This window comes from Meriones unguiculatus, chromosome 11 (assembly GCF_030254825.1).
Source record: "Meriones unguiculatus strain TT.TT164.6M chromosome 11, Bangor_MerUng_6.1, whole genome shotgun sequence".
Taxonomy (NCBI): Eukaryota; Metazoa; Chordata; class Mammalia; order Rodentia; family Muridae; genus Meriones; species Meriones unguiculatus.
The window spans coordinates 72,103,444-72,128,676 of NC_083359.1; the positions used below are offsets into that span (position 1 = coordinate 72,103,444).

At 41.1% G+C, this 25,233-nt stretch overlaps 1 protein-coding gene across 1 annotated transcript in view; it reads right to left on the bottom strand.

Moving 5' to 3' along the window:
- Positions 1–18,524: 18,524 nt before the first annotated feature.
- Positions 18,525–25,233, bottom strand: part of Hmcn1 (hemicentin 1) — a 450,870-nt gene continuing 444,161 nt past the window's right edge. The window contains exons 106-107 of the mRNA XM_060364433.1: positions 21,394–21,520; positions 18,525–19,909 (exon numbers count right to left, since the gene is read on the bottom strand). Of these exons, the coding sequence (XP_060220416.1) occupies positions 19,543–19,909; positions 21,394–21,520 (494 nt within the window). The 3' untranslated portion in view covers positions 18,525–19,542. The remainder of the gene's footprint in view (positions 19,910–21,393; positions 21,521–25,233) is intronic.

Sequence of the window (25,233 nt, forward strand, 5' to 3'; positions counted from 1 at the left end):
AGTGTTCAGGTTAAGAATCTCTCATCACTGATACTCCAACCAAAGACCATGCATGGAGATAACCTAGAACCCCTGCACAGATGTAGCCCATGGCAGCTCAGTATCCACGTGGGTTCCCTAGTAATGGGAACAGGGACAGTCTCTGATATGAACTCACCTCCCCCTGATGGGGGAGCAGTCTTACCAGGCCACAGAGGAAGACAATGCAGCCAGTCCTGATGAGACCTGATAGACTAGGGTCAGAAGGAAGGGGAGGAGGACCCCCCCCTCATTGGTGGACTTAGAGAGGGGACATGGGAGGACATGAAGGAGGGAGGGTGGGATTGGGAGGGAATGAGGGAGGGGGCTATAGCTGGGGTACAAAGTGAATAAACTGTAATTAATATAAAAAAATTAAAATTAAAATTAAAAAAGAATCTCATCTGCAGATCTCAGGCCTGGTACGCTCAGTTGTGTTGTGTTAATCACCAGTAGATGTCGCCATCAGAACACACAAACTGCTCTGGCGGGCCCTGCCGAGGCCTGCACACACCCCACAGATGTTCAGTGCTCTCCTGGAGGTGGGTGAAGAGATGTCCAGATGACATTCCTTGTCACACAGCTTTGCTGGCTACGTTTGCATCCAAGAGTAGAAAGAGAAATTGTGGAAAGCTCCGAAAAGCATGCTTTTATCTATAGGAATGGTGTTCCTTGATTGAAGGAATTTGGAGAATGCCTCTCAGAGAGTTAAAAATCATTAAAAAATGTTGCTTGGCTGTACACTAGTTATCTCTAGGGAGAAAAGCAGGAGCTGAGCAAGAATGGGAAGGATATTGACTTCTTGCCTTTGTATGAGTCATTTGTAGGTTTTTGTTTTTTCGTTGGTAATTAACTCATGCCAAAGAAGAGATTAAACTGTTGTCTGACAAAATCTTGATAGTGTACTTTTTTCCTTAAATCATTTCTTCTGCTACTGATTAATGAAATGTCTACTTTTGGAAAAAAATGTAGTACATTTTAGTGTCCAAAAGTTCTCTCACCCATTAATTCAGATTCATTAATTGGAATATTTATTATTCATTTATGTGTTTAGAAGGTGCAGAGGTGCCAGTATGAGGTTGAATCAAATCTACTCTGCTTTCTAGAGAGTCTTGCAGACAATTCGTAAGGAACAGGTCAACATCAAAATTATCCTTGTCCATTTTATAGTTTATAGGTAGATCTTACAAATGCACACTTTTATAATAAAATTTACACAGTGCAATTTCATAAGAGTGAAAATTTACTGAGGTACTGTCAAAGTCAAGTGCTTCATTTTTGGCAGTGTAAATTGTGGAACCTTCTTGGAGCAATGTGTTGACATGTCTCAGAAATCTCATCAATCCCACATCTAGAAGTCATTTAGGTCACAAAGATGTATGTCAAGAAAGCTTTAGCTAGACCTACTCATGCTGGAGAAAAACAAGAAGGAACAGAGGATGAATAGTGGTCACCCCGTCATAGAATCTACAGTGGACTATACTTGCCAGGGTGGATGACGCTGGGACAGGATCCTCCCTGAATTCTGGTGCCTATGGGTTGCTTGTATGACTTGAGCTCTGTGCAATGTTCCAGACAGGAAAATGTCTAGAAATGGGGTCTCTTCACTTTGGCTTTTGGAGAGAGGGTGTGGATAAAGCCCCTCGGAGCAGCAACACTATGCAGAGTGTGATAGGGGAGACCTCTGAGCTGGGGAAGGTCTGAGCAGGTTGCCTCCAAGTTCATTTTTGAAGAAGGTGCTGTGGAGATGAAAGGACAGTGTGGTGGCTGTTAAGATGGCCTTGCCGGGTTAGGTCAGTCCTGGGGTGCTGACAGAACTAGCCGATGAAGTCATCAGGTCTGCATCAGAGGCCTGTGAAAAAGAACTGGAGAGCTGTTGCACAGCTCAGTACAAGGAAAGATTGTTTCAATTTTAAGAAAGGTAAAGAAGAGCCCTTTGGGTATCCAAGAGAAATACCCGAACTCTACCTGTTATAAATCAGGCTTACCCTCCTCCTTCACCCGAACTCTACCTGATAAATCAGGCTCACCCTCCTCCTTCTGATCCTATATTATTCTCCCAAGACTGTCAAGACAAGATGCCCCAAACTGGATGTCTTGAGACAATAGAAACCCGTCCTTTGCCAGTTCTGGAGGCTTGAAGTTTAAAATCAAGGAGCAAACAAGGCCACACCTCCTGGAAAACCTGCAGGGAAGACGCTGCACTTATCTTCTAGCTTCTTTTGGGGCTATCCCTTCTCAGCTCAGAAAAGTACCACTCCGACTTCTGCCTCTTGTCACTTGACTCTCCCCCTAGGGCCATTCTATTCACAGGTCTTCCTTTTCTTACAAGACATCAGTCATATTATCAGGACCCTCCCTAATAACATTTAAATTGTATCTGAAAAGACAGTTACCAAACAAGGTGGCATCCATAAGCCAAGGACTAGGATTGCAACTGGAGGAGACGCTGTATTTCAATGCATAATAACACCTTATTTGCTCTTTGCATTATCTAGTTCTTTTTCTCTGTAATCTATTTCATTTTATTTTTAATTGTATTCTAAATATTTATATTTATACCACAGATTTGTGCTATTCTCAGCTTTGACCAGAATAACTTTTTTTTTTTCAGTGAATAATGGTGACTGCAGAGACTTCTAACTGGCCAAAGTACCGAGCATTGCAACTGTGAGCGGTCAGCTTGGGTGGCTCATCTACGTGAGCCTCACATCGTCCAAGGCTCAAGGAAATTCTCATGGGAGGGGGCAGAAACAACGTGAGAACAGGTGGATGGAGAGGAGAGCTGGGAAAGGCCGACTTCTGCCCACCACAGAGCTGTGGCAGGCAATAGCTCTCAGGAACTGTGGTTGTTTGCACAAGACTTGCACAAGATCAACCCAGTCAAACATCCTTCTTGGATGAGGGAAGGACCCCCCCAGGCCTCTTCCCTACTAGAGGAACACTTGGCAGCCGATGAGTGCTGAGAAGAAGGTGTGGACTCCAGCAGGTGGCTCCTGTCCCAGTGAAGGACTGTATATACACTCATGCGCACATGGGCAGCATTAACGGGACTTGGGGACTATTAATAACCAAAAAAAAAAAAAAAAAAAGAAAAGAAAAAGAAAGAAAGAAAGAAAGAAAGAAAGAAAGAAATTAAAAGAAGACATGAATCTGGGAGGGCTATGAAGTGGGGCAGTAAAGGGGGCTTAGAAGGAGGTAGTAGGATATGAACATTATCAATATACATTGTATAAATGTATGTAAGTGTCAAGGAATGAGATATTTTGAAGTGTTTTATTACGTGTATTATGGTGTATGTGTGTACACGTGGAAGTCAGAGAACACTTATGGCAGTCACCTTCTAGCAGGTGAGTACAGGGGGCTGAACTTGGGTCATCAGTCTTTTACCAGTTGAGCCATCTCATCAGCCCTAAATGTATTCTTGATTCTTCTCCACTCCATATACACTTCTTCCCCAACTACCCTACCCATAACTCTTACAACTTCCAATCTTTCTTTATTAGTGATAACAGAAACAATTGTTTTCCTATATGTAGACAAACCAATATAGAACTTGAAGTTGACAAATGAAATAAGAATCAAAAAGATTGGCGTCCAGCTTAATGTGGGACTTAAACACTTGGTCTGCCTCTCTGTACATCACTCCTTTTATCCAGACCTCAGCTTCTTGGTGTGTTAAACATTTGTACTACTCAGCTTGAATAGCAATAACCCATGTGCATAAACCGAGGATCCAGCAGTTTAGAAGCAAAGACTGAAGGCCAGAGAGTGGGACAGTCAGAAACACACTCTACTGCCAGGTACACTAAGACTAGAACCTCAGCCCTGCTGCATCTTTATTTCTCTACTGCAGCGGACACATCAGCAACTTTCTTGTCGTCACCGACTCACAGTTTCCACACTGTTCAAACCGAGTCTCTGAAGCAAAAAACAGGGGAGCTGTAGAAGCCACAGTTTAATAGTCTATCAGGCACACAGCCGAGGTCAGCTTCCAGGTCTGGTCACTGTTTCCACTGTGTTTCAGGGTTGCTTATTTCTCCATCTCTATGCTGTGCTGCCAAAAAGATAGAAACAACGAAGTGTTGTTCTGAAGAACACAGAGACAGCCCTGCATCCATTGCATGCCCTTCTTTGATCCACTGAGCCAGAAGAATGTTATTTTGATGTCATGGGAGCAATGACAAAAGGCCAGGGAGCTGCAGGGGTTGAGCTGGGTGTGTGTCGATGGAGGACAGACCCATGTGCCTGCTTGTTACAGGCAGAGGATAAGAAGGGCCCATTTCTTTTGCTTAGAAAACAGATGCGGTACTTGGTTTATGAGATTGAAGCTCCAACGTGTAAGAACGGTTCAAGAGTCTTCTCCACGTTTTCCTTCAGTCTGAGGAGTAAATGCCCCAGTGACAGAGAGCTAAATGAATGGCCTACAAGGATTGTTTCTTCATTCTTATTGTCTGTTTTGAATGAAAGCAGGCTTCTTTGTTATCCAGAAATAAAGCTACTTGTAATTCTTTTTTAAAAGCTGGGACATGCTTAACTTGATAATGCCAATTAAGGAAGCTCTATGATGGCTTTTAGGCTTGAATAATAGCAGTGTAGGATTTTAACCTGCCTATTACAATGGCTTTCTGAATGCTGCCAAGTGTTCTTTCCTTCTATAATTCTTCTACAATGGTTGGCAGTGTTGGCCTTTGCCCAGAAGTAAAAATTTACGATGAAGACAAACATCCTGTGCATCCACTGGGCATGGACTATGGTGGCTTTTCAGTGGCCAAGTAGAGTTGTTTTTTTTTTTCTTTTTTCTTTTTCCATGAAGCAGTGGAGGGGCAATCTCCATTACTAAGAGGAATCAAATTCCTGAGCCATGTAGTACGTGTTTTCTGGTGCCAGCAAGTCCACTTCTGTTCTCCCAGACCCCTTGATAAGTCTCCTGTTATAATCCTACTTAGGAACAAGGAGACTCGAACTCATCAGACTTTACTGCCTAGAATAATAGCAGTCAGTCATTTTGCTTTTTACAGGGAAAAAGAAAAAAGAAACTGTATTGAATCACAAAACTCCCCATTCCTAAGTTTCCTATAACATCCCTCAATTGTGGTTGATCTCATTGAGTTCAGCCTTCTCAGTCTCTTGAAACAAATTCTGTTTCACATTACCCTGGAAATACTGTTACAACTCCCTAAAACAATTTATGGGAAACTTCGTATTTTCTATTTGCTTTGTTCACCAGCATTTAGCCATATGGAAGTATTCACTCACCTATGAGTCTAGCTATTTCTTTAGAAAAAGATCATTTACACGACTGGTTTGTTCAGCCTGTTCCCCTTCCTTGCCTCCTGTGAACAAACTGACCATCTATCGAATTGTAGAGCAAAAAGATTAAAAGCCAAAGGTGACTTGATTATTATCAAGGATCTGACAATGTCCTCATTAAGTTTGAGAAGGTTAAATCACTGGTTTTGCTTTTCTGTTTATTTGCTGTAAACTGGGGACAAATTGCTGTACCTATATCAAAGAGAGATCACAAGCTAACACAGGTTTTGCATGTAGAGCCTGTGTCTGGCTCAATAAAGGTTCATTAATATTATTAGGATTCAGTGCTAGCTTGGTTGCCGTATTCCCCACAAACACACCAGTCTTGGTTGAGTGTCCTTCTATGTGGCCAAATTGTATCTTGTTCTTTTCTATAGTTTGTCTCTTATCATGTAATGTTGTCATTTGTCAAAGCAGGCTACAGTGACATTAGGTGGAATGATCTGATCTGTAGGTAAATAGTCCTGTTCCAAAGAGAAATTATAGTTTATCACTTCTCCACCGCTTCCTAAATTGACTATACAAGTCACTTAAAGAATTTTCATTAAAGTCTCAAATCAGTAACCCTTAAAGATACAGCTTTGAAATGAGAAGATGCAATCCATGTTTGTAGAACACTCTGCTCTCCTTTCCAGGCTAAAGAAACTTCTTTTCTCACACCAGTTCACTACAGTGAATGGGAGATGCTCCACACTGACATGAGGCGGTTTCTTCTTTTTTTTTTCCTCCTCCTCCTCCTCCTCCTCCTCCTCCTCCTCCTCCTCCTCCTCTTCTTCTTCTTCTTCTTCTTCTTCTTCTTCTTCTTCTTCTTCTTCTTCTTCTTCTTCTTCCTCTTCCTCTTCTTTTCTTTACCAAATTCTTCTATGCGAAAAGATATATGCTCTGGAATGCATTATAATAGATTTTTCTCTCCCAGTTCAGCCCCTTCGCAGTTCAGCAGTGGTGATGATAGCCAACTGTATGCACCCCTTAGATAGGCACATCTCTCTTACCACAGTCTTTTATCATTGCTCCTAATGTCATTAAGCACAAACTGGAAATGTCAAAGGTTACACACAAAAATACATTAGCAGCTGTAATCCTTTGGTGCAAATAAGTAGCTGCTTCTCTTACCTTTGATATTCTGGAAGAGGAAAGTTGAAGACATTGGTCTGTGTCTGAACATCCAGGAAAAACACAAGAGAAAGTCAAACACAGAGCTCCTCTTCTTTCTTCTTATTTGACACAGGATCTCATATTTTCATGTATCCCAGCCTTGGATTTGCTGTGCCACAGCAGATGACCTTGAATGTCTCATATTCCTGTATCTACCCGCTGGATGCAGTCTCTGAGAGCGTCATAGACCCTGATAGTCAGAATGTGGCTGTTTTAGGAGCCAGGGCTATAAAGAGGTAATTAAGTTAAAATAAGGTCATTAATGTGGGCTTTTTCCAACCTGACTGCTGTCCTTAAAACATGGGGGATTTTGTGTAAATGTGTAAGTTGTGTTAGTGAGGGCCTATTTCCAACTCCAAATTCTTGACATCATTAACTTTTAAGTTATTGTTTAGAGGTTTCACCCTATGATCAATTGGATCTATTGTTTTTGGGCCGAAGTGAAACAGAACATCCTGGTAGAGGGACATAGCAGAGCAAAACAAAGTTTCTCACCTCATAGTGACCAGGGCGCAGATAGAGAGAGGGGAGAAAAAAGAGGGGGAAAGGAGAGAGAGAGAGAAGGAGGGAAGGAAGGAGGTAGGGAAGGACAGAGGAAAAGAGAGGGAGAGAGAGAAAGATCTTTCATGTCAAAGTACCATTGTACTTTGAACACAGGTTTATGACCCAGAAAAAAAAGCATCATCCTTGATCTTGAACTTTTAGCCTCCAGAAATACATGAAAATTTTTCTAATGTTTAAGACACCCAATTTGTGCCATTTTGTTATGACAGCTCTAGACACAGAATACAACCATTGATTAGTCTATGGTTAGTCCTCTGTGCATGTACAAAAGGAGAACTGTCCTGCTTTGGTTTGGAGATGAGATTTTAAGAAAGACAAATGGCAGTAACTTAGCTAAGTGTTAAAGAATATTCAGCATGTACTGAGTCCTCTTTACCTCGTCACTGATCAGCTCTCACCACATAGGTGACCTTTTGAGACTGGAGAAATGACACAAAAGTTCAGAGCCCTGGTTGCTCTTCCAGAAGACCTGGGTTCAATTCCCAGTACCCATATGATAGCTCACAACAATCTAACTCTAATTCCAGGGATTGTGACATCCTCCTCTGGTCCTCCCAGGTATCAGGAGCACACATGGGGCACAATTGTGCAACTAAAACTCTCACATGCATAAAATGAATATAAATAAATCTTAAAAAATATATTTTAAAAAGAAGGAAGCATCTCACGTGCTTGGTGTATAACTATGGACCCACTTGGCCTATTCTACAGAAAGGACTTAGAAGGGATAAAACAAAAGTAGAGTCAGAATTATTGACCTTTGGATCCAGAGTTTCAATAATGTCCCTATACTCTCTGATGCTCCAACAGAGTATGTTCCTAGACACAAGCATTTAGAGACTAATTGAAAGGAGAAAGTGGCATGGAAATTGCAGTTGGAAAAAACTGGTAAGAAGATTAAGAATATTCAAAGGGTGCAACAAAACAATACATAGAGCCATAAATTGCCCTGGAGGTTGCATGTGTGTAGGTTACTGAAGGAGAAATGAGCTATTTAGTAAACAAAGCTCTAGAGATCTTCCAAACCCATACCAGTGACTTTTTATATCAGCTAGAAGTCAGCTGTTTCTCTAAAGTTTAGGTCATGGTCTCTTCCTCTTCCCTGTTCTTGTTGACTTTTGTCTTTACATTTTTTTTTTCATATATGTTGACTCCAAATGGCCTATGGGTTCTGATGCTAAGACTCATAAGCATTGGTTGGTCTTCATGTGCCTATTCAAATTTCTGCTTAACTACTGGGCTGTCTACATGTCTTGTTTGCTCCTTGCCTTAGTTATTGTTCTATTGCTGCGAAGAGACAACATGACCAAGGCAGCTTATTAAAGAAAGAGTCTAATTGGGGAATTGCTTACAGTGTTAGAGGGTTAGTCCATTACCACCATGGTGGCAATGAGGCAGCAGACAGGCCCTGGAGCAATAGCTGAGAGCTTTTATCTCTTGATCTCCAGGCACAGGGTAGACAGAGATGAAGGCTGGGCCGGAGGTGAGCTTTTGAAGCCTCAAAGCCCACCTGATCGACACACCTTCTACAACAAGGCCACATCTGTTAATTGTTATTAAACAATCCACCAACTAGGAACCAAGCATTCAAATACAGGAGCCTATGTGTTCTTTTCTCATTCAAACCACCACACCCCTCTTCCACTTGAATCTCTTTATTTGTTGATTCGTAAAAGATCCTATGTATGGTCACACTGGTTTACCCTGATGAGAGGAGATTGCTGATATGGATGGTCACGTTCACAGATGTTAGTAGATCTTGATTATCAGCAATGGGACATTCAGTGAGACTCAGACAAGAGTTAAAACTGTGTATGTCTACTTGATGTGGCCTCTCTATACTTTGAACTTTTTTTCTTTACAGTTACAATTTACCCTGAATTCTGAAACATACCCTCCATGTAATTGGGGGATGTACATTTCCTTAGAAAAGCCCAGGAAAAGGAGGTAAAACACCATTTAGTCTTAGGGAGCACTTGGAGGTAACCCAAAGTCTGTACATCAGTTGTACCAGGCCAGAGTGAGCCCATACGAGTGACTGAGGCAGAATGCCCAACTAGTAACAAAGAACATACGTTTGCTTCAACTTCCTGGCACTCTCTCCAGAAACGGGTCGAGAGGCAAGCAGTTTATTGAAGATGCTGGTTGCTGGCTGAGTATCATGTCTACCTACATCCTCAACAGGCACTGCTACATGCTGCAAGGAAGAACCGGTAAATCCTAACAGAAAATGGGGTGGGGTGGAATGAAGGGGAGGGCAGGTAAATCCTACCAGAAGATGGGGTGGAGGGGTGGCGCAGAAGACTGGTGCAGCTATGGTGAGTGAGCAGCAGGGCCGAGGGCCTAGAAGGGGCTTGCGGAGCTCTCTCAGAATCCGGGATGAAGAACGTGCAGATTCCCTGGCTGCTTCTCTGAGAAGAGAAAATCTGAAACAGAGCCTTGGCAGAATGTGGCGATTGGAAAACTACAATCACTTTGAGCAGTTACATGCTCTACTGCTGTTTGCTTGGCAGGGGATTTTCTGACTCAGTGGAGAGGTGATCACACTCTGAGAGCTTGGCTGCAGCATGCCCCCACTAAGGACTCCTGGAACACAGCAGTTATTCAGCAGGCTGGTCGTTGAGGGTCAGTTGACATTTTGAAAATATGTTTTAGATACCCGAGTAAGTCTGCTGGTACATTGTTCAGTGTCCCTACAGAGTTAGAGCAGCCTGTGGCCAAAGGGCCATGTCGGGCCCTGCCTGTACACATGGAAATGCTTTGTTTAGGAGCCTGAGCCAGAGTATGATGAGCTGGTCTCTATCCCACTGTCTGACTCAGAGGTGGAAGTGCCTGGAAACATCAGGACATTACGGATGAAAAGATTCACAGACACTGCAGGAGCCCACAAACCAACTGGACAAGAACAAACGATTTTGTTAACTACATTATTAGAGTCAGAACATGGTCCCTGATAGCCCTGGCAAGCTAAGGTTTGCCATCCTCAGTTCATCCATTAAAAAAAGAAATAATAGCAAAAAGCAGAACAAGAGTTCAATGTGGCCACATTGGGAATAGGAACAAAGAGGTTCTTTGGGTCTCCAAGTTCATTTTTGCAGTCTTGACGTAAGGTTCATGTTCAGCAGAGGGTCCATTATCCTCTCCATTCTAGTCACTCCTGCAAGATGTCTGTACGCTGTGAAATCTCTCTCTGGAAGACAAGTTCCTTGCCTGGCAGGAATGAGTTTCAGCCTGGAGAGATTTTAATTCCTTGGTCTGTATTGTATCGATAGTCTGATAGCCAAAGGAAATGTCAGCAGTGAGGGGACAGTCACAGGTTCGTGCAGTCTGCATCCGCACCTGAAGATGCCCCCCTTAATCTTTCAGGAACCTTGACTGAGCACATTGAGGTGCTTGGCTTTGATGCTAAAGCCAATATGAAGCAGAGCTGGCGAATTTGTAAAGATATTATGAGAGACACTTTAGAACAGAACAAAAGCCCACCTCCTGGCATGGGTGAAGTATCCCAGGGAGGACTGTGGGTAAGACTTTGGAAGCTTTTTGGAGTTGTATTGCTTAATTGGTTCTTTATCTCTGAGGACCCCATTCTTCCCTACATCTTGATCTTCATTAATTGATATTACAGGTTAGACTACAGGTTGGCTTTTGAGGATCCTTGGGTGAGAATTAATCTGCTAAAATAAAGGTCAGGGACCTCTAGGATTACAGAGTATTTGGGACATAGCTTTTATTATAAATGGGTGTCTGGTGAGAATCCTACAAAATTGCAGGGTTGTGGTTGGGGAGAGACAAAGGCCTTAAGCGGTTGTCAGTTATGCTTGGACTCTTGCTTCACAGATGGTGACAGGTTCCATTCAGATTCCAGTGTTGGGGCCTATTTTCCATTCTCATGTCCCCACAGTTTCCCCTGCCTTTCTGTCTTGCCTCAGGAAGGGCACAGTATCTCTTTATACTATTTTCATTCTTGTTAGGTGAAATTGTACAGACTCTCTATGCCTGCCCCAGCTCTGAATAATGACACAGATACTTATATTTATTCATAGTAACTTTAGGCCTTAGCTTACTGTTGTTCCCAACTAGCTCTTATAACCTATGTTAACCCATTTCTACTAATCTATGTCTTGTCACATGGTTCATTACATCACCTCACTTTCATACATCTGACTTCCTCCATTTCTTCTAGGTGAATCTTTTTGTGCCTCATTATTTCTGAGTTCCTATCTCTCGAGAAGTCTTTCCTATTCCCTCCTGCCTTTGCTATAGGCCATTCAGCTCTTTATTTAAGTAATCAAAAGGTGATGGAAAGCATTGTTTACAAAACACTGAGACAGGAGATGCTTAATAAAAGTGACAATACCAAAGTCCCAGGCCTGTAATCAGATCTCTGTCTGCACAGAAATCAGCATTTGAATAATACAAAGACTACCTTTACACAGTGCAGAAAAACTCCTCTCCAGCAGTTTGGAGAATTACAACAGATTGTATAACGGCGGCCACTAGCACCAGAAAGTCATGGAGGAATCTGATTTTTAGTTTGTTCCATTGTTCCTGTAGAACATCAGGGAAGAAAACAATTGTTTTGCTCAATTGGTGCTACCATCCAGAACGTTCTTAGAAGAAAGGGCTTCTCCTTGGGGTCTGAATAAAATACATCTGCCCATGTTTCTCCACATGGATCATGAGACCCATAGTTCCCTGTGAAACAAAATTAAAATGACCTGCAAGTCTTCAAGACAAAAAGAAACCACAAAAAAAGGGGGGAGACGGAAAAATTGTTTTCTCTTCCTTTTTTGCATATGGTGGGTTATGGTATTGGTTGGATAAATACAAGGCACTTTCTTTTTTACTTTGACAAAGTAGAGCCAATTCTTCCCCATTTTCTTCTACATTAAAATTTTTTTTATTTAGTTTCATTCACTCAAGAAAAAAACTGTTAGCTTATATTCAGTGTTCACTAAGATGGAAAACAAGGAAAAATATTGCTGCAAACTTTCACAAATTACAAACAACAACAGCAGCAACAACAAAAAAACCTGATTTTACATTTCAAGTGGCGTAGATCATTCTTTTTTTTTTTTTTTCTATTTTATTCTTTTTTTTTTTTTGCATTGTTAAATCATTTTTAATTTTTTTTTATCAGTTACATTTTATTAACTCTGTATCCCAGCCGTGTCCCGATCCCTCATTCCCTCCCAGTCCCTCCCTCCCTCCCTCCCTCATCTCCACCGTGCCCCTTTCCAAGTCCACTGATAGGGGGGACCTCCTCCCCATTCATCTGATCCTGTTTTATCAGGTATCTTCAGGACTGGCTGCAAAGCCCTCCTCTGTGGCCTAGCAGGACTGCTCCTCCCTTTGGGGGTGGGGAGACCAAAGAGCCAGTCATTGAGTTCCTGCTAGAAATAGTCCCTGTTCCCCTCACTTTGGGAAACCAATTGGTTACTGAGCTACCACAGGCTACATCTGAGTGGAGGTTCTAGGTTATATCCATACATGGTCCTTGGTTGAATGTCAGTCTCAGAAAAGACCCTGTGCCCAGATATATTTGGTCCTTGTGGAGCTCCTATCTTTTCCCCATCAGACTAACTCCCCTTCTTTCTTATGATTCCCTGTACTCTGCCAAAGGTTTGGTCATGAGTCTTTGCTTTGAAAACACTGCTAGTTAGAGTTTTTCAGATGCGCTCAGTAGGCTCCTGTCATACGTTCAATGCACATCCCATCTGTCTTTCTAAACGAGGATTGATCATCTTACCCCATGTCCGCTCAATTGATTATCTTTTTTAGGTGTATAGATTTCATTATGTTTATCATATCTTATAGGTCTATATAAGTGAGTATATCCCATGTTTGTCTTTCTCCTTCTGGGATATTTCACTCAGAATGATCTTTTCTAGATCCCACCATTTGCCTGCAAATTTCATGATTTCCTCCTTTTTGATTGCTGAGTAGTATTCCATTGTATAAAAATACCACAATTTCTGTACCCATTCCACCGTTGATGGACATCTGGGTTGTTTCCAGGTTCTGGCTATTACAAATAGAGCTGCTATAAACATGGTTGAGCAAGTGTCCTTTTTGTGTACTTGAACAAACTTTGGGTATATACCTAGCAGTGGTATAGCTGGGTCTGGAGGAAGCACTATTCCTATTTGTCTTAGAAAGCGCCAGATAGCTTTCCAGAGTGGTTGTACCAGTTTACATTCCCACCAGCAGTGGAGGAGGGTTCCCCTTTCTCCACAACCTCTCCAGCATGTGTTATCGCTTCAGTTTTTCATCTTGGCCATTCTGATGGGTGTAAGGTGATATCTCAGGGTCGTTAAAAGTAGTTTTAACGAAGTCTCTTTTTAAAAGGAAAGGAGTTTGAGGTTTACCGTTTTGATCTTTAAATGTCTGAGGGTGATCAGAAGACAAGTGGGTGTGTAAGTACTCCCTTCCCACCTTGGAGTATGCTTTATTATTATTATTATTATTAATTACAATGTATTCACTTTGTATGCTGGCTGTAACCCCTCCCTCATCTCCTCCTGCTCTCACCCTCCCTCTCTCTTTCCCCTATACCTCTTCCCTAATCCACTGATAGGGGAGCCCTCCTCCCCTACTTAATCAGACTCTAGCCTATCAGGTCTCGTCAGGACTGTCTGAATCCTCTTTCTCTGTAAGCCAATGGGAACCTCAGTTTCCATGGGGGTTGCCTTGGTAAGGGGAGCAGGGGTAGTCTGGCATGAACTCGGTGCCTGCTCTTTGATCACCCTCCCCCTGGCAAGGTGGCCTTACTAGGCAATAGGTTGGTATACTCAAGGAGAGCCTTTGTAAGGTGGTTCTTAGAGGCTTATCAGTTTTCATCAGCCCTGTCTGTCGTTTCTGTGGTCATCTGTTGCATTGAATGATGTTTTTCTCATTCTTTTGATTGGTCAGATTAGGCAGTGAGATATTCATGCTAGATCAGGGGAACTGAGTGGTTATTTCAGTGAGTCAATAAAATGGACACCCTCATTCCCGGACAGGTGGTAGTGGTTATCTCGGGTTTGGAGAGAATCAGTGAAAGCCATAAATACTGTTATTTTTTTTTTTTTTTTTTTTTTTTTTTTGCCTCTGGTATGGTAGATGAGGAAAGAATAACATAATTGTCTGACAAAAGGTCAGATTAAGTTGGGAACAGCCTGAGTCTCTGAGACAGTTGTGAGGGGAAAGGGATGGTAGGCCAGGACGGAGCCTTGGCAATGGCAATGAGGAAGAAGGGAGTATGGGAGCTACCTGGAGCTAGTCATCAGGATTAGCAGGGACCAGGAAGGTGCTCTGGAGAGTGAACAGTAGCCAACCTGGAGGCCTGAAGGGCTGGGGCTGAAGGGTTATAAGAAGGAGGGAACTAATGTAAAGAGTCAAAGACAACAGAAGTGAATCCTGAAGGAAAAGATTTTTCTGCACAATCATGTTTTTAAGGTTCTAGCCTTGCTTCCCTGCTCTGGAAGCTCTGGTCTCTGAATGGGATGTAGGTTTTCTATGTAGCAACAAAATCTGGAATATAACGCAAGATTGACAGAGAAGACTGCCACCCCATGTCTGCTTCCCCTCTAAGGGTACCCAGGCTCGTTGTGCACTGACCTGGACTGGGGAAAGGAAAGTTTAGCTCAGGCAGATGATAGGAATGCAGAATCTCAGTGGGTGGTGAGTACATGAGAAACAGCCTTCTTGGGGAACATCTTCAGTGAGATGCCTTGTTTAATTGCAGGAAACAAAAGCTATTTAAACCTTTGGGGAGTGGGTAGAGGCTTTTGGGGTGAGTGTGCATCACTGGCTAGGGCCAAGAAGCTGGGGATGTCTTATTCGCATGAGCAGAAATTCTGTGTGCTTACTGGGAATACCTTATTTGCATGAAGAGGAATTTGGAGTGCTTCCTGCACGTGACCTTAGAAGAAAAGAGGAAGTGTGATCTGTATCCTGGCTACCAGGGTATGTAGATTTTTGATGAAGATTTCTGCTTACAGCAGAATGTTTCAAGTTCTCTGATTCTCTGAATTATGTCTGGCTTGTGGGTTGCTGTCTTTGTCTTCACCTGCTGCAGAAGGAATCTTTCCTGGTGGTCACTAAGCTATGAGTATAGGAGAATGTCATTAGGGGTAATTTTATTGCTAAGGTGTTTTTGGAGATGAGTAATGTTTGGTTTTACTCTGGGGTTATCTAGTCTGAGGTTCTTCGTCACCCGAGTAGCGTCAGATATGGGTTTTCTCTCATGGAATGGTTCTTAAGTAAAATCAGATGTTGGTTGGTTACTCCACAAGCTTTGTACCACCATTGTATTAGCAAGGCAGGACATCATGGTCGATCAAAGGGTTTGTGGCTGCGATGGTGCATTGTTTAGGGTACTTTCCTATACAAAAGATGCTAAACACAGGGAGGTTTCCATTCTACCCCTCAAATGGCCCTTAATTTTATCTCTCTTCCCGTTTCCCTCTCTAATCCCCCTCTCCTCCTCTTTCCACTTGATTCTCCCAGTCCAGCTCTGCCCCACCCATTATCACTATTAATTCTTTTTCTCTTTCCTAAGGAGATCTACCTGTATCCTTTAGTATATACCTAACTTCTGTGGTTCTAATGACTGTAGCTTGCTAATCACTGACCTAACAGCTAATATCCATATATAAGCACACATGTTAAGAACTGCAGTGTCTATCCTCTTGATGGATTCTTTTCTATGAGAGTATGTTGTGTCCTTCTTTATCTCTTCTAATTAGTTTTGGTTCACGTCTGTTTTTCAGGTATTAAAATGGCTACATCAGCTTTCTTCTTAGGTCCATTTGCTTGGAATAAACTTTTCCATGTCTAGTCTTGATATTAAGGTATGTTTGTGGCTAGCAGAAAGATATATCCTGTTTTTGTATCCATTCTGTGTTGTTTTATTGGGACACTGAGATTGTTGAGGGGTATAAATGACTGATGTTGAGGAGTATAAATGACCAGTGTTTTTGAATTTTTTGCTTTGCTGGTCTGGGAATATTTATTTATTTATTTTGTTTTCTTAGGTGTGGTTAACTTCTTTAGGTTCGAGTTTTCCTTCTGGCGTCTTCTATAGGGCTGATTTGTGGATAGTTTTACTTAACTTTGGTTTTATCATAGAATGTCTTACTAACCCCACCCATTATGGTTGAAAGTTTTGCTGGGTACTATAGTCTGGGCTGACATCTGTGGTTTCTTAGAACCTGTTTAGGCTCTTCTGGCTTTTAGAGTCTCCATTGAGCAGTCATATACTGTTCCAAAAGTCTACACTTATATGTTACTTTGTCTTTGTTTCCTTGCAGGTTTTAATATTATTTATCTATTGTGTAGATTTAGTGCTTTGATTATTATGGGCTGAGGGGACTTTCTTTTCTGATCTAGTCCCCCCCCTTTTATAATGCTTCTTGTACGTTGGTAGGCATCTGATTTTTTAGGTTAAATTTTTTTTTCTTCTATGATTTTGTTAAAATATCTTCTGGGCCTTTGACGTGGGTTTCTTTTTCTTCCACTAATCTTATTATCCTTAATTTTGGGCTTTCTATTGTGCCCTAGATTTCCTGGATGTTTTATGCCAGAATTTTTGTAGATTTAACATTTTCTTCAATTGTGTCTTCAATGTGTGAGGTTATCTCTTCCATGTCTTGTATTCTGTTGGTGAAGCTTGCCTACCAAAGAGGTTTTGGTAGAAAGAGGCTTGTTGGTAGGCTTCTTAAATTTTTTACTTCCAGTCTGTAGGCTGTCATATTGTTCTGATGACAGGGTCCTTTGCTTTACAGAAGCTTTTCAGTTTCATGAGGTCCTATTTATTTATTGTTGATCTTAGAGCCTGTGCTGTTGGTGTTCTATTCAGGTAGTTGTCTCCTGTGCCAATGAGGTCAATGTTTTTCCCCACCTTTTCTTCTAACTGATTTAGAGTATCTGGTTTTATGTTGAGGTCTTTGATCCACTTGGACTTTAGTTTTCTTCAGGGTAATAAATATGAATATATTTTCATTTTTCTGCATGTAGACATCCAGTTGGACCAGCACCATTTGCTGAAGATGCTGTCTTTTTTTTTTTTTTTTCCACTGTATGGTTTTGGCTTCTTTGTCAAAAATTAAGTTTCCATAGGTGTGTATGTGTCTGTGTTTTTTTTTTTTTTTTGGGGGGGGTGTCTTTGATTCTATTCCATACAAGGGCTGTTTGTGACATGAACTTAGTAGCTGGCTCTTTGATCACTTCCCCCTGGGAGGTGCAGCCTTGCAAGGCCACAGAGGAAGATGATACAGTCAGCCTTGATGAGACCTGATAAGCTAGGGTTAGATAGAAGGGGAGGAGGTCCTCCCTTATCAGGGTACTAGGAAAAGGGCATAGAGGGAGAAGAGGGAGGGAGGGTAGGACTAGGAGAAGATGAGGGAGGGGGATACAGTGGGGATATAAAGTAAATAAATTGTAATAAATACATATATAAATAAAATTAAATTAAAAAGGATTTTCACTTTTAGATTTCTTTCAGTTTTTTTTTTAATTGATTCTCTTTCCACTTTTAGGTCTTGAATGTTTTGTTCCTTTCCTTCCACAGTTTGTGTTTTCCTATATCTCTTTAAGGGATTTATTCATTAGATGAAATATAAGGGGACTGTCTGGATGGATGAGAAAACTGTGAGGTAGTAAGAACTTTTACTCATACTCAAAGTACAAAAAGAATAACATTTCTGCCACTAACTAGCTGAGTTCTCTTAAGTTGCACAAGTTGTCTCTGACCCCAGTCCTCTAGAATGTGAATGATGATGGCATGTACCTTGGGCTTTCGTGATGGTTGCACATTTATGCTTATTTCTAAAACTTCCGTATCTATAATAGCTGTGTTGTGGCTCAAGGGTGAAATGTCCTGCATAGGCTCATGTGTCTGAATGCTCGGTTCCTACTTAGTGACACTGTTGGAAAGGTTATGGAGCTGTCTGAGCCCTTCTCAGAGTCAAAAGACTCCACGTGGCATCACCATCACCTTTAGCTGTAATGTCTGAGCCCTCAGCTGGGATGCCCTAAGGTTAGAATGCCTGTGACTTCCGGTCCACATGAAGTGGAGCTCGGTTTGGCCTGGAGGATCTACATTCGGTGAACACCAGGCCCTTGCTTTACTCCTTCTCCATTGCCTGCCTACCCTAGCACCCACCACAGCCAATACTCCCAACCCTGGTCCTCCAACACCACCATCTTCCCAACATCCCCAGCACCTAGGTGGCTCCTAGCACCAAGGGAAGGATCTGAGATTTTATGGTCTGACCCGTCTTGTTCTCTCCCTGCTTCCTGAATGAGGATACAATGTGATAAACTAGCTTCCATGCCTTCCCTGCTGTTGACACGTCTCCCTTGCTGTTATGGATTTTGTCCCTTATAGAGCTGTAAGCCAAAAATAAGCCCCTTCTCTCCTAATTTTTTCTTATGAGTATTTTATCACAGCAACAGAAAAGGAACTAATACAATCTATAAAAAAACACACATTTTTAGGTTCTTAAGAAAAAGAGGTGAAATTTTTATTTAGGCTGAATTTACTGTATTTTTTTTATAAAATAATTTTATAAACGAGTCCATCAAGATATTATATAGAAAATACACACTAAGGTAATATATACACTTCATAAAATAGAATACATCTTGACAATTGCTTACAGAGTCTGTAGCCACCGTGTACAGTGTGTTGAGGTTTAACATGTTAACTCGAACATATATGATTACAAATAATCAAGAAACCTGTTCTATTGCTATGTCTTAAAATTATTTTATTTGACAGAAAAAATATGGAATGTAAAAGTTATGGAGCGGAGTGAATAAATGGTTATATCAAAATGTCAAAGACCCGTGCCATGGGCAATTGTCTAAAGGGAAAGTAACTTTCTGATATCATAGTACAAGAGTCAGACGATTTCACAGAACTCAGGGAATGCATCTTGAGTATTTAATAAAGGCAAGCTCTGTTTTGGGTTCAAACAGATTTTGTTGTATCTGTACTATAGTTCAGTAATCGTGGGTATATTTTTTTTTAACCTTAAACTGAAAGGAGATGTATAAGACTTATATCAATATTTAAAAAATCTTATATTATATCATAAGCTTTTATCAAAATACATAGCAACTGGGTTTACCATTCTAAGAATAGCCAAATGCTCAGAAATCTATTTGAATTAGTTTTTAAACATTGTTTCCAAGAAAATGATCTTAGCTTCTATGTAACTATACAACCTCACTGATGTGTCCTATTAGCTGATCAGAATAATCTTTGGGAAGCAACTGCTCCAGTGTAATAAATAAAGAAAACAACAGAGGGCTCTTCTAAAGGATACACAATCATAGTGTGATCACACAGCCACCTCAGCAGTACCAAGGAACACACATAACGGAGTATAGCACCACTGTCAAGTCGCCAAGACTGCAACTCTTCAAGAGATAGTAAACTGTAGGGGTCCTTGATTGCCGTGGTTAATGCCGCTCAAATGTTTGCACTAGGTTCTGGAGTCCTTCCTAGTACGGATAGGCAGACACAGCTATATAGACTATGAATGTGGTCTGGTACTCGATGGTCCCGTTGGCACTGTAGGACAGAGCGCGCACCTTCATGCGGTAGGTGTCGGCCTCTCGCAGCGGACGCGTGGTGTACACCACTCCTTTCAGGTTTTCGTCCCTCAGGGCAAAAGGAACAGCTGGCTCCTCATCGACCATGAGGAAAGTCGTCCTGGGATGCAGCACTCCGTCCTGTGTGTATGCAACCAGCCGGATTAAATCTTGATTGGCACCTATCCCAAATGGGAGCGAGACAAGCTTATACTCCAAGGCATATGGGCTCAAGGTGCACTCCAGGTCGTTGGGTGGGCAGTTTTTAAGGCAGAACCTAAGGTTAGAAAAATAAATGTGTTGCACATAGTTATACACCTTGAAACAGGATAGGACACGACACAGGCGATCATTATCTGTGGTGACCCTTACTTGTTCTCCTATAAAATGTGGCTTTACCCATTTCCTACATCCCTGGCTCAAAGGAGATGCCAGGAGGCCAAGAGAATGACCTGGTCTACATCAAGTGCTAGTATCCCTGCTCTGCTGAGAATAGAGGAGTTGGAGGTCCTGATGTGATAAGAATTCGTTCTTTCTTTTGTGGTGGGGTGCTGGGATCGGATGCAGGCCTTGGGTATACTAAACACATGCTTCACCAGCTCAGTCCCAACAGCACCATCCTTAAAATGAAAAGTTTTCCTTTACAAAACAAAAGCATTGCCTACATCTTGGAAACAAGTGCTCCCTAGAGAGAAGAAAATAAGCTGCATTATAATATTTACCGACTTGCTGCTTGGAGGTAGAAATAGGCTATATAGGTATTTGGTTTCTTTTTCTCAGAATAGTTAAAGGTCACTTAGGATTTCTCGGAGGATGACTTTCTTCTTAATATTTCTTTCATATTATTTTATATTAAAAACTATTTTCCCCTTTCAGAGCCGTACTGAGTCATAATAACATTCAAAATGTTTTTTTCCCCTAGAGATCTAGAGGAAAAACCCCCACAAAGGACTATTTTATAAAAATATAGATTCTTTAGTCAAATCTTTTTTTAAAATACTTTATAAGTCTCTCTATTTTTAATCCTCTTTCCTGTTTCCATTCCTATGAGATTGATCACAAGCAGGTTTATGGTGGGTTATGGACAACACACACTCGACCATGCTACAGTGACTGGAGGCATTACTACGAGGAAAATCAAGTGTGAGCTCCAGTGAGCATCTGGTAATGACCCGGAACGATCCAAGATGAGCATTGACACTTGTTTTCAAGCATCTGGTTACCTTGATACCTGGACAGGGTGGGGAGAAATAGAATGGTTTATCTAGAGGTAAGAAGTCCCTCAGCACCAGGGAAGTGTAAGCAAGATGTCACCGGCCATTGTCCTTGTTTCTCTCCTTCTCTTGATGCACAGTGAGCAATCACAGAAACAGAAAAGGTACTTCTTGATTAGTCTTCCTGCCGACAGTACTTACCAGCGTGAGGCAGTGCAAGTGGAAATGAGGGATTTTCAAAGAAAAAAAGGCAGGCTCTCTACCCCATAGAGTACTTGCTAGTGTGGGAGAGCCCTGGAGTCCCGCCCACCACCCCACAGGGCAAGCAGTGTGAGTCCAGAAGGCTTGGCAGTGATGGTTTGGTTTGCAGTGGCAGCTGCCTAATGAGTTCATCTGTTGTCCATTCAGAGAAGAAGAACACACAGTCAGCCTGCACCCCCTCAGGGCTCCTGACTTCCAGTGAGTTAAACATGACTGTAGACAAGGCTTATGTCGGTCAAAGACAGGGTTTCCAGAAGCATGTCTGGGATAAGAGAGTGAAACTTACCCCAGAACAGGATCCCGCTGGTAATTGGGCGGACAGGGTGTGTCGATGCACTGATAGCTTCCTCTCGTGTTGAAACACATGCGGTTGGGCCCACAGCGCACACTCTGCTCCAGACACTCATCTACATCTAGGGACCACGCAAAGAATACAAGGCAGCATTACGTGGGGTCCATAAGGGCCATTGTAGCAGTCATTACTACCTCCGTCTTCGACTGGAATATAGAGGGAGTTCTCCTACCTTAGTCCTCTAATGAGCGTATCTGCCATACCCAAGCTCCTGCCACAAAAATGGGGAGCATGATTCCCCATCTATTTATTTCCCTGATTGCTCTGAGTACATTTTTTTTGATATATGTTAAAAGTCAAAAGAAAAATGAGAGTTATAAAAGTAAACGGGCAGCTTTCAAGAGCACTCACGTGTCTCTTCTATTTGAAAAGCAGAACGTATGTAAGCTTGTCAAGCAAATAATATTTTAAACGCACACTGACCAAACTAAAAAAAAAAATCAAGGGACACTTGTGGATACTTTGCAAAGAGAAGAATCCTTCTGTAGTATGAACAATTCTTGTGTTCTAAGTTCAAATTGAAAGGAGGGAATGATGGTAGTAAAAATTAAAGGATCCAAGCTGTAAACTCATGGGACACTGTTAGGCAAGTCAGATCTTGAAGAGAATGATAAATTGAAGAAAAAAAAGAAGAAGAAGAAAGAAAACTCTAAGATCAAATAAATGGTTCCCAAACCACAGTTTAAGTTTAATCAAACAGAGCAGATTTGAACTGCTCTGACATCAGAGTCCACCCCCAGGAGTGTGGCATGGGGATGTTCCCTCGAGCAATGGCATAAGCGGCAGAAATATGCAAGTAAAAGACATTGTATTCTGTGGTTTCCTCACAGAGTTATTAAATGGAAACACTGATGCAATAAGATTTATTTTTAAGTAACAGAACTGAGGAAAACTTTCAAGCTTTCTGAAAAATGTTTTTTTTTTTTGTGCCACAATTTTTAATTCTGGATTTGTAACTGAGCACCAGAGGAAGACAGACAGTCAGACACACACACACACACACACACACACACACACACACACACACACACACAGAGGTGTGAGAAAGCCTGAGAGATTTCTGAATGAGTGTCCACAGAATTCAATAATTATTTCAATAGGTATTTTTGAGATCCTGAAGTTATTATTTCATCTAATCTTCCCACTGTGTTAACTTACACCTGTCTTGTGGTTCACGAGGAGGTCCACTAGTATGAAGACAGGCAAGCACTTCAGGGAGCAAAATCCACACCCTCATCTCCCACACATCTACTTTCCCCACATCAATCTGCCTAAGAAGTTCATGGTCTGGAAGTCTCCTTTCCCAACCCTCATCTACCTTCTAGAGAAAGGCTGCGTAAGTCCTTGAGCAAAAGTATGAGTAGACTACACAGCAACATTACATAGTCACGGACAGAAGCCCTTTGGAGAGATTATGGCTACAAACCCACGCCTTAGCAATTTAAAATTAGATTACAGATTGAACAAAAAAAAAATGGCTTTAGAGGACTTATGATATCCAATTTGACTGCTTTGATAGTGTAGAGCTAAATCTGAACGAGGGAGCCAAATCTGAAGTGACAAACTTTTGATGAGAATATACTTAGCACAGGTGCATCTTAAATAGGGCAGGATTCACATCCTTCTCAAGCATTAAACAGAGGTTCTGGGCCTATCAATTTACCCGACATCCCATGAGGGAAGGCAAGGGTTTTTGGTCCTTGTCAGCTGCCTGCACATGGGATGTACATCAGCCTTCTTTCCCAGGTAACTAAGAAGATCCTCATTAAATAAGGAATGACAACCAAATGACTCTATGTAGCTTTCCCGTGATGCAGTCTTTTACAGCCAAGTGAGGGGCTGTGGTGAACTTGGTGATCAGCTGCCGACTTGTGCAACTCTCCCTTCTTCTCTCTATAGCAGCTAGGCATTATACACTGAACTTGGGTTAAAGGAGCGAAGTGCTTTTGTGAGCTCTTAAACAACTTGGAGCAGTGTTAACAGAGAGAAAAGAGAGACGTGATTCCAAGAGGCACTGTATTAATCATATACAATGAACAGCCAAGTTTGAATTAATTACCATTTGCATTCTTATATTGAATATTTTAGATTTCATTACAAGCATATTGTTTTCTAAGCAGTTATTTACAACTTAGTAATAGTATTCATAAAATAAAAAAAATGCTGTCTAGCGTGGTAGTGGTGGTGCACGCCTTTAATCCCATCACTTGGGATGCACAGTGAAACCCACTGCTTTGTAGACTAAAATCAATAAAAATATAAGTCTCATTGAATTATTTCCCAAACATGACAATTATTCATATTTTCCACATTATACATGCAGTCTAAACAGTCAAAAGTTAATATCACCTCATAAATATTTGTGTTTTACTAAGGCCTTTGGACATTTTGAGCAAATGTGAGAAGTGTTTAGTGGCCTGCATGACTGTAGTCCTTGCTAATGTCTGCTTTTCATAAGGAGTCTTTATAAAGACTAAGCTACCAGGCAGGTGACCCTCCTTTATCTATGGTCTGTGATTCTATTCACTGTTCTTAAAAAAAAAAAAAAGGCAAAACAGAAACAACAACAAAACAAACAAAAACAGAAATAAAGCTGGGCATGGTGGCATACTCCTTAATGAGACCTCATCTTAATGAAAGATTAGAGGAATAATACCCTTGTCTTCTATAATGGATCAAACCACAATGTCTGGCTTTTCGTAAACATCATAAGAATAATGTAAGAGAAACTGAAGTAGAGGCAATTATGTAAGTATCCCCGCTAAAAGAAAAGCATGACAAAGTGAGCTGGAAAGATTTTTATATGAACAGCATTAGAAAATATGATGGATTTTAAGAACTGCTTCTGGACACTTTAAAAAATAATTCAGGATAAATATACTTGAAACAGCTATACTATAGAAACTATATGTAACCCAGACTCTTGATCAACATGTACCATGTCTTTAAAACTGTAGAAGACAGAACTCCTTTCAAATTCAATGTCACTACAATATTATTTTTTTCTTTTAAAAAGCATATTCTTTTGTTAATATTTTTTCAAACAAAGCATTATTTGTCATGTATGAAAGTCTATTTGAATTTTTCTTCTTTAAATATTTGTGATGCATGAAGTCAGGCTGAGGTTCTTTTAGTTTTTCCACATTGCTTCTCAGTCAAATCTTGACTGGTCACACTTTTTGTATTTTGTTTTTAATTTTACATCTGGATGACTTCCACTTTTGACAGGATTCTCTGTCTTTGTTCCTATTATACTGTCCATTGTAATTTCCCAGCTCTTACTGACAAGGCGGTTACCAAGGTATAAAACTTAAAACACACACACACACACACACACACACACACACACACACACAAACCAACCTGGATGAAAGCCTCTTGCTTCTTGTAAATGCCCCAAACACTTTCTAAATCTATAAAGAGACTCTAAGCTATTCTTTACAGTGAAGAATTCTTTAAAAGGCAGAAATGTTTTCTCTCATGTCTTTTTAAAACCATGAAAGTATGTAACCCATTTAAAGTGCAAACACTTCCATGACACCTGTTTCTGATTTGTTCACAGTATTTTCCACTCTGTAGCACAAATGAGAACTGAAAAATGTTTTGAGTTAAATGAGGGCAATTAAAAAAAAAACTGGCAAGATTTAGAAAAGAAGAAAAATCTCTCTAATGAGTATATCATATAACCCTTTAACTTTGCTTAAGGGATTTTGTGGTTCAGTTGATAATTCGAAATGCTTTGGTATTTGCTCTGGATTCTGAGACAGCTGTAGA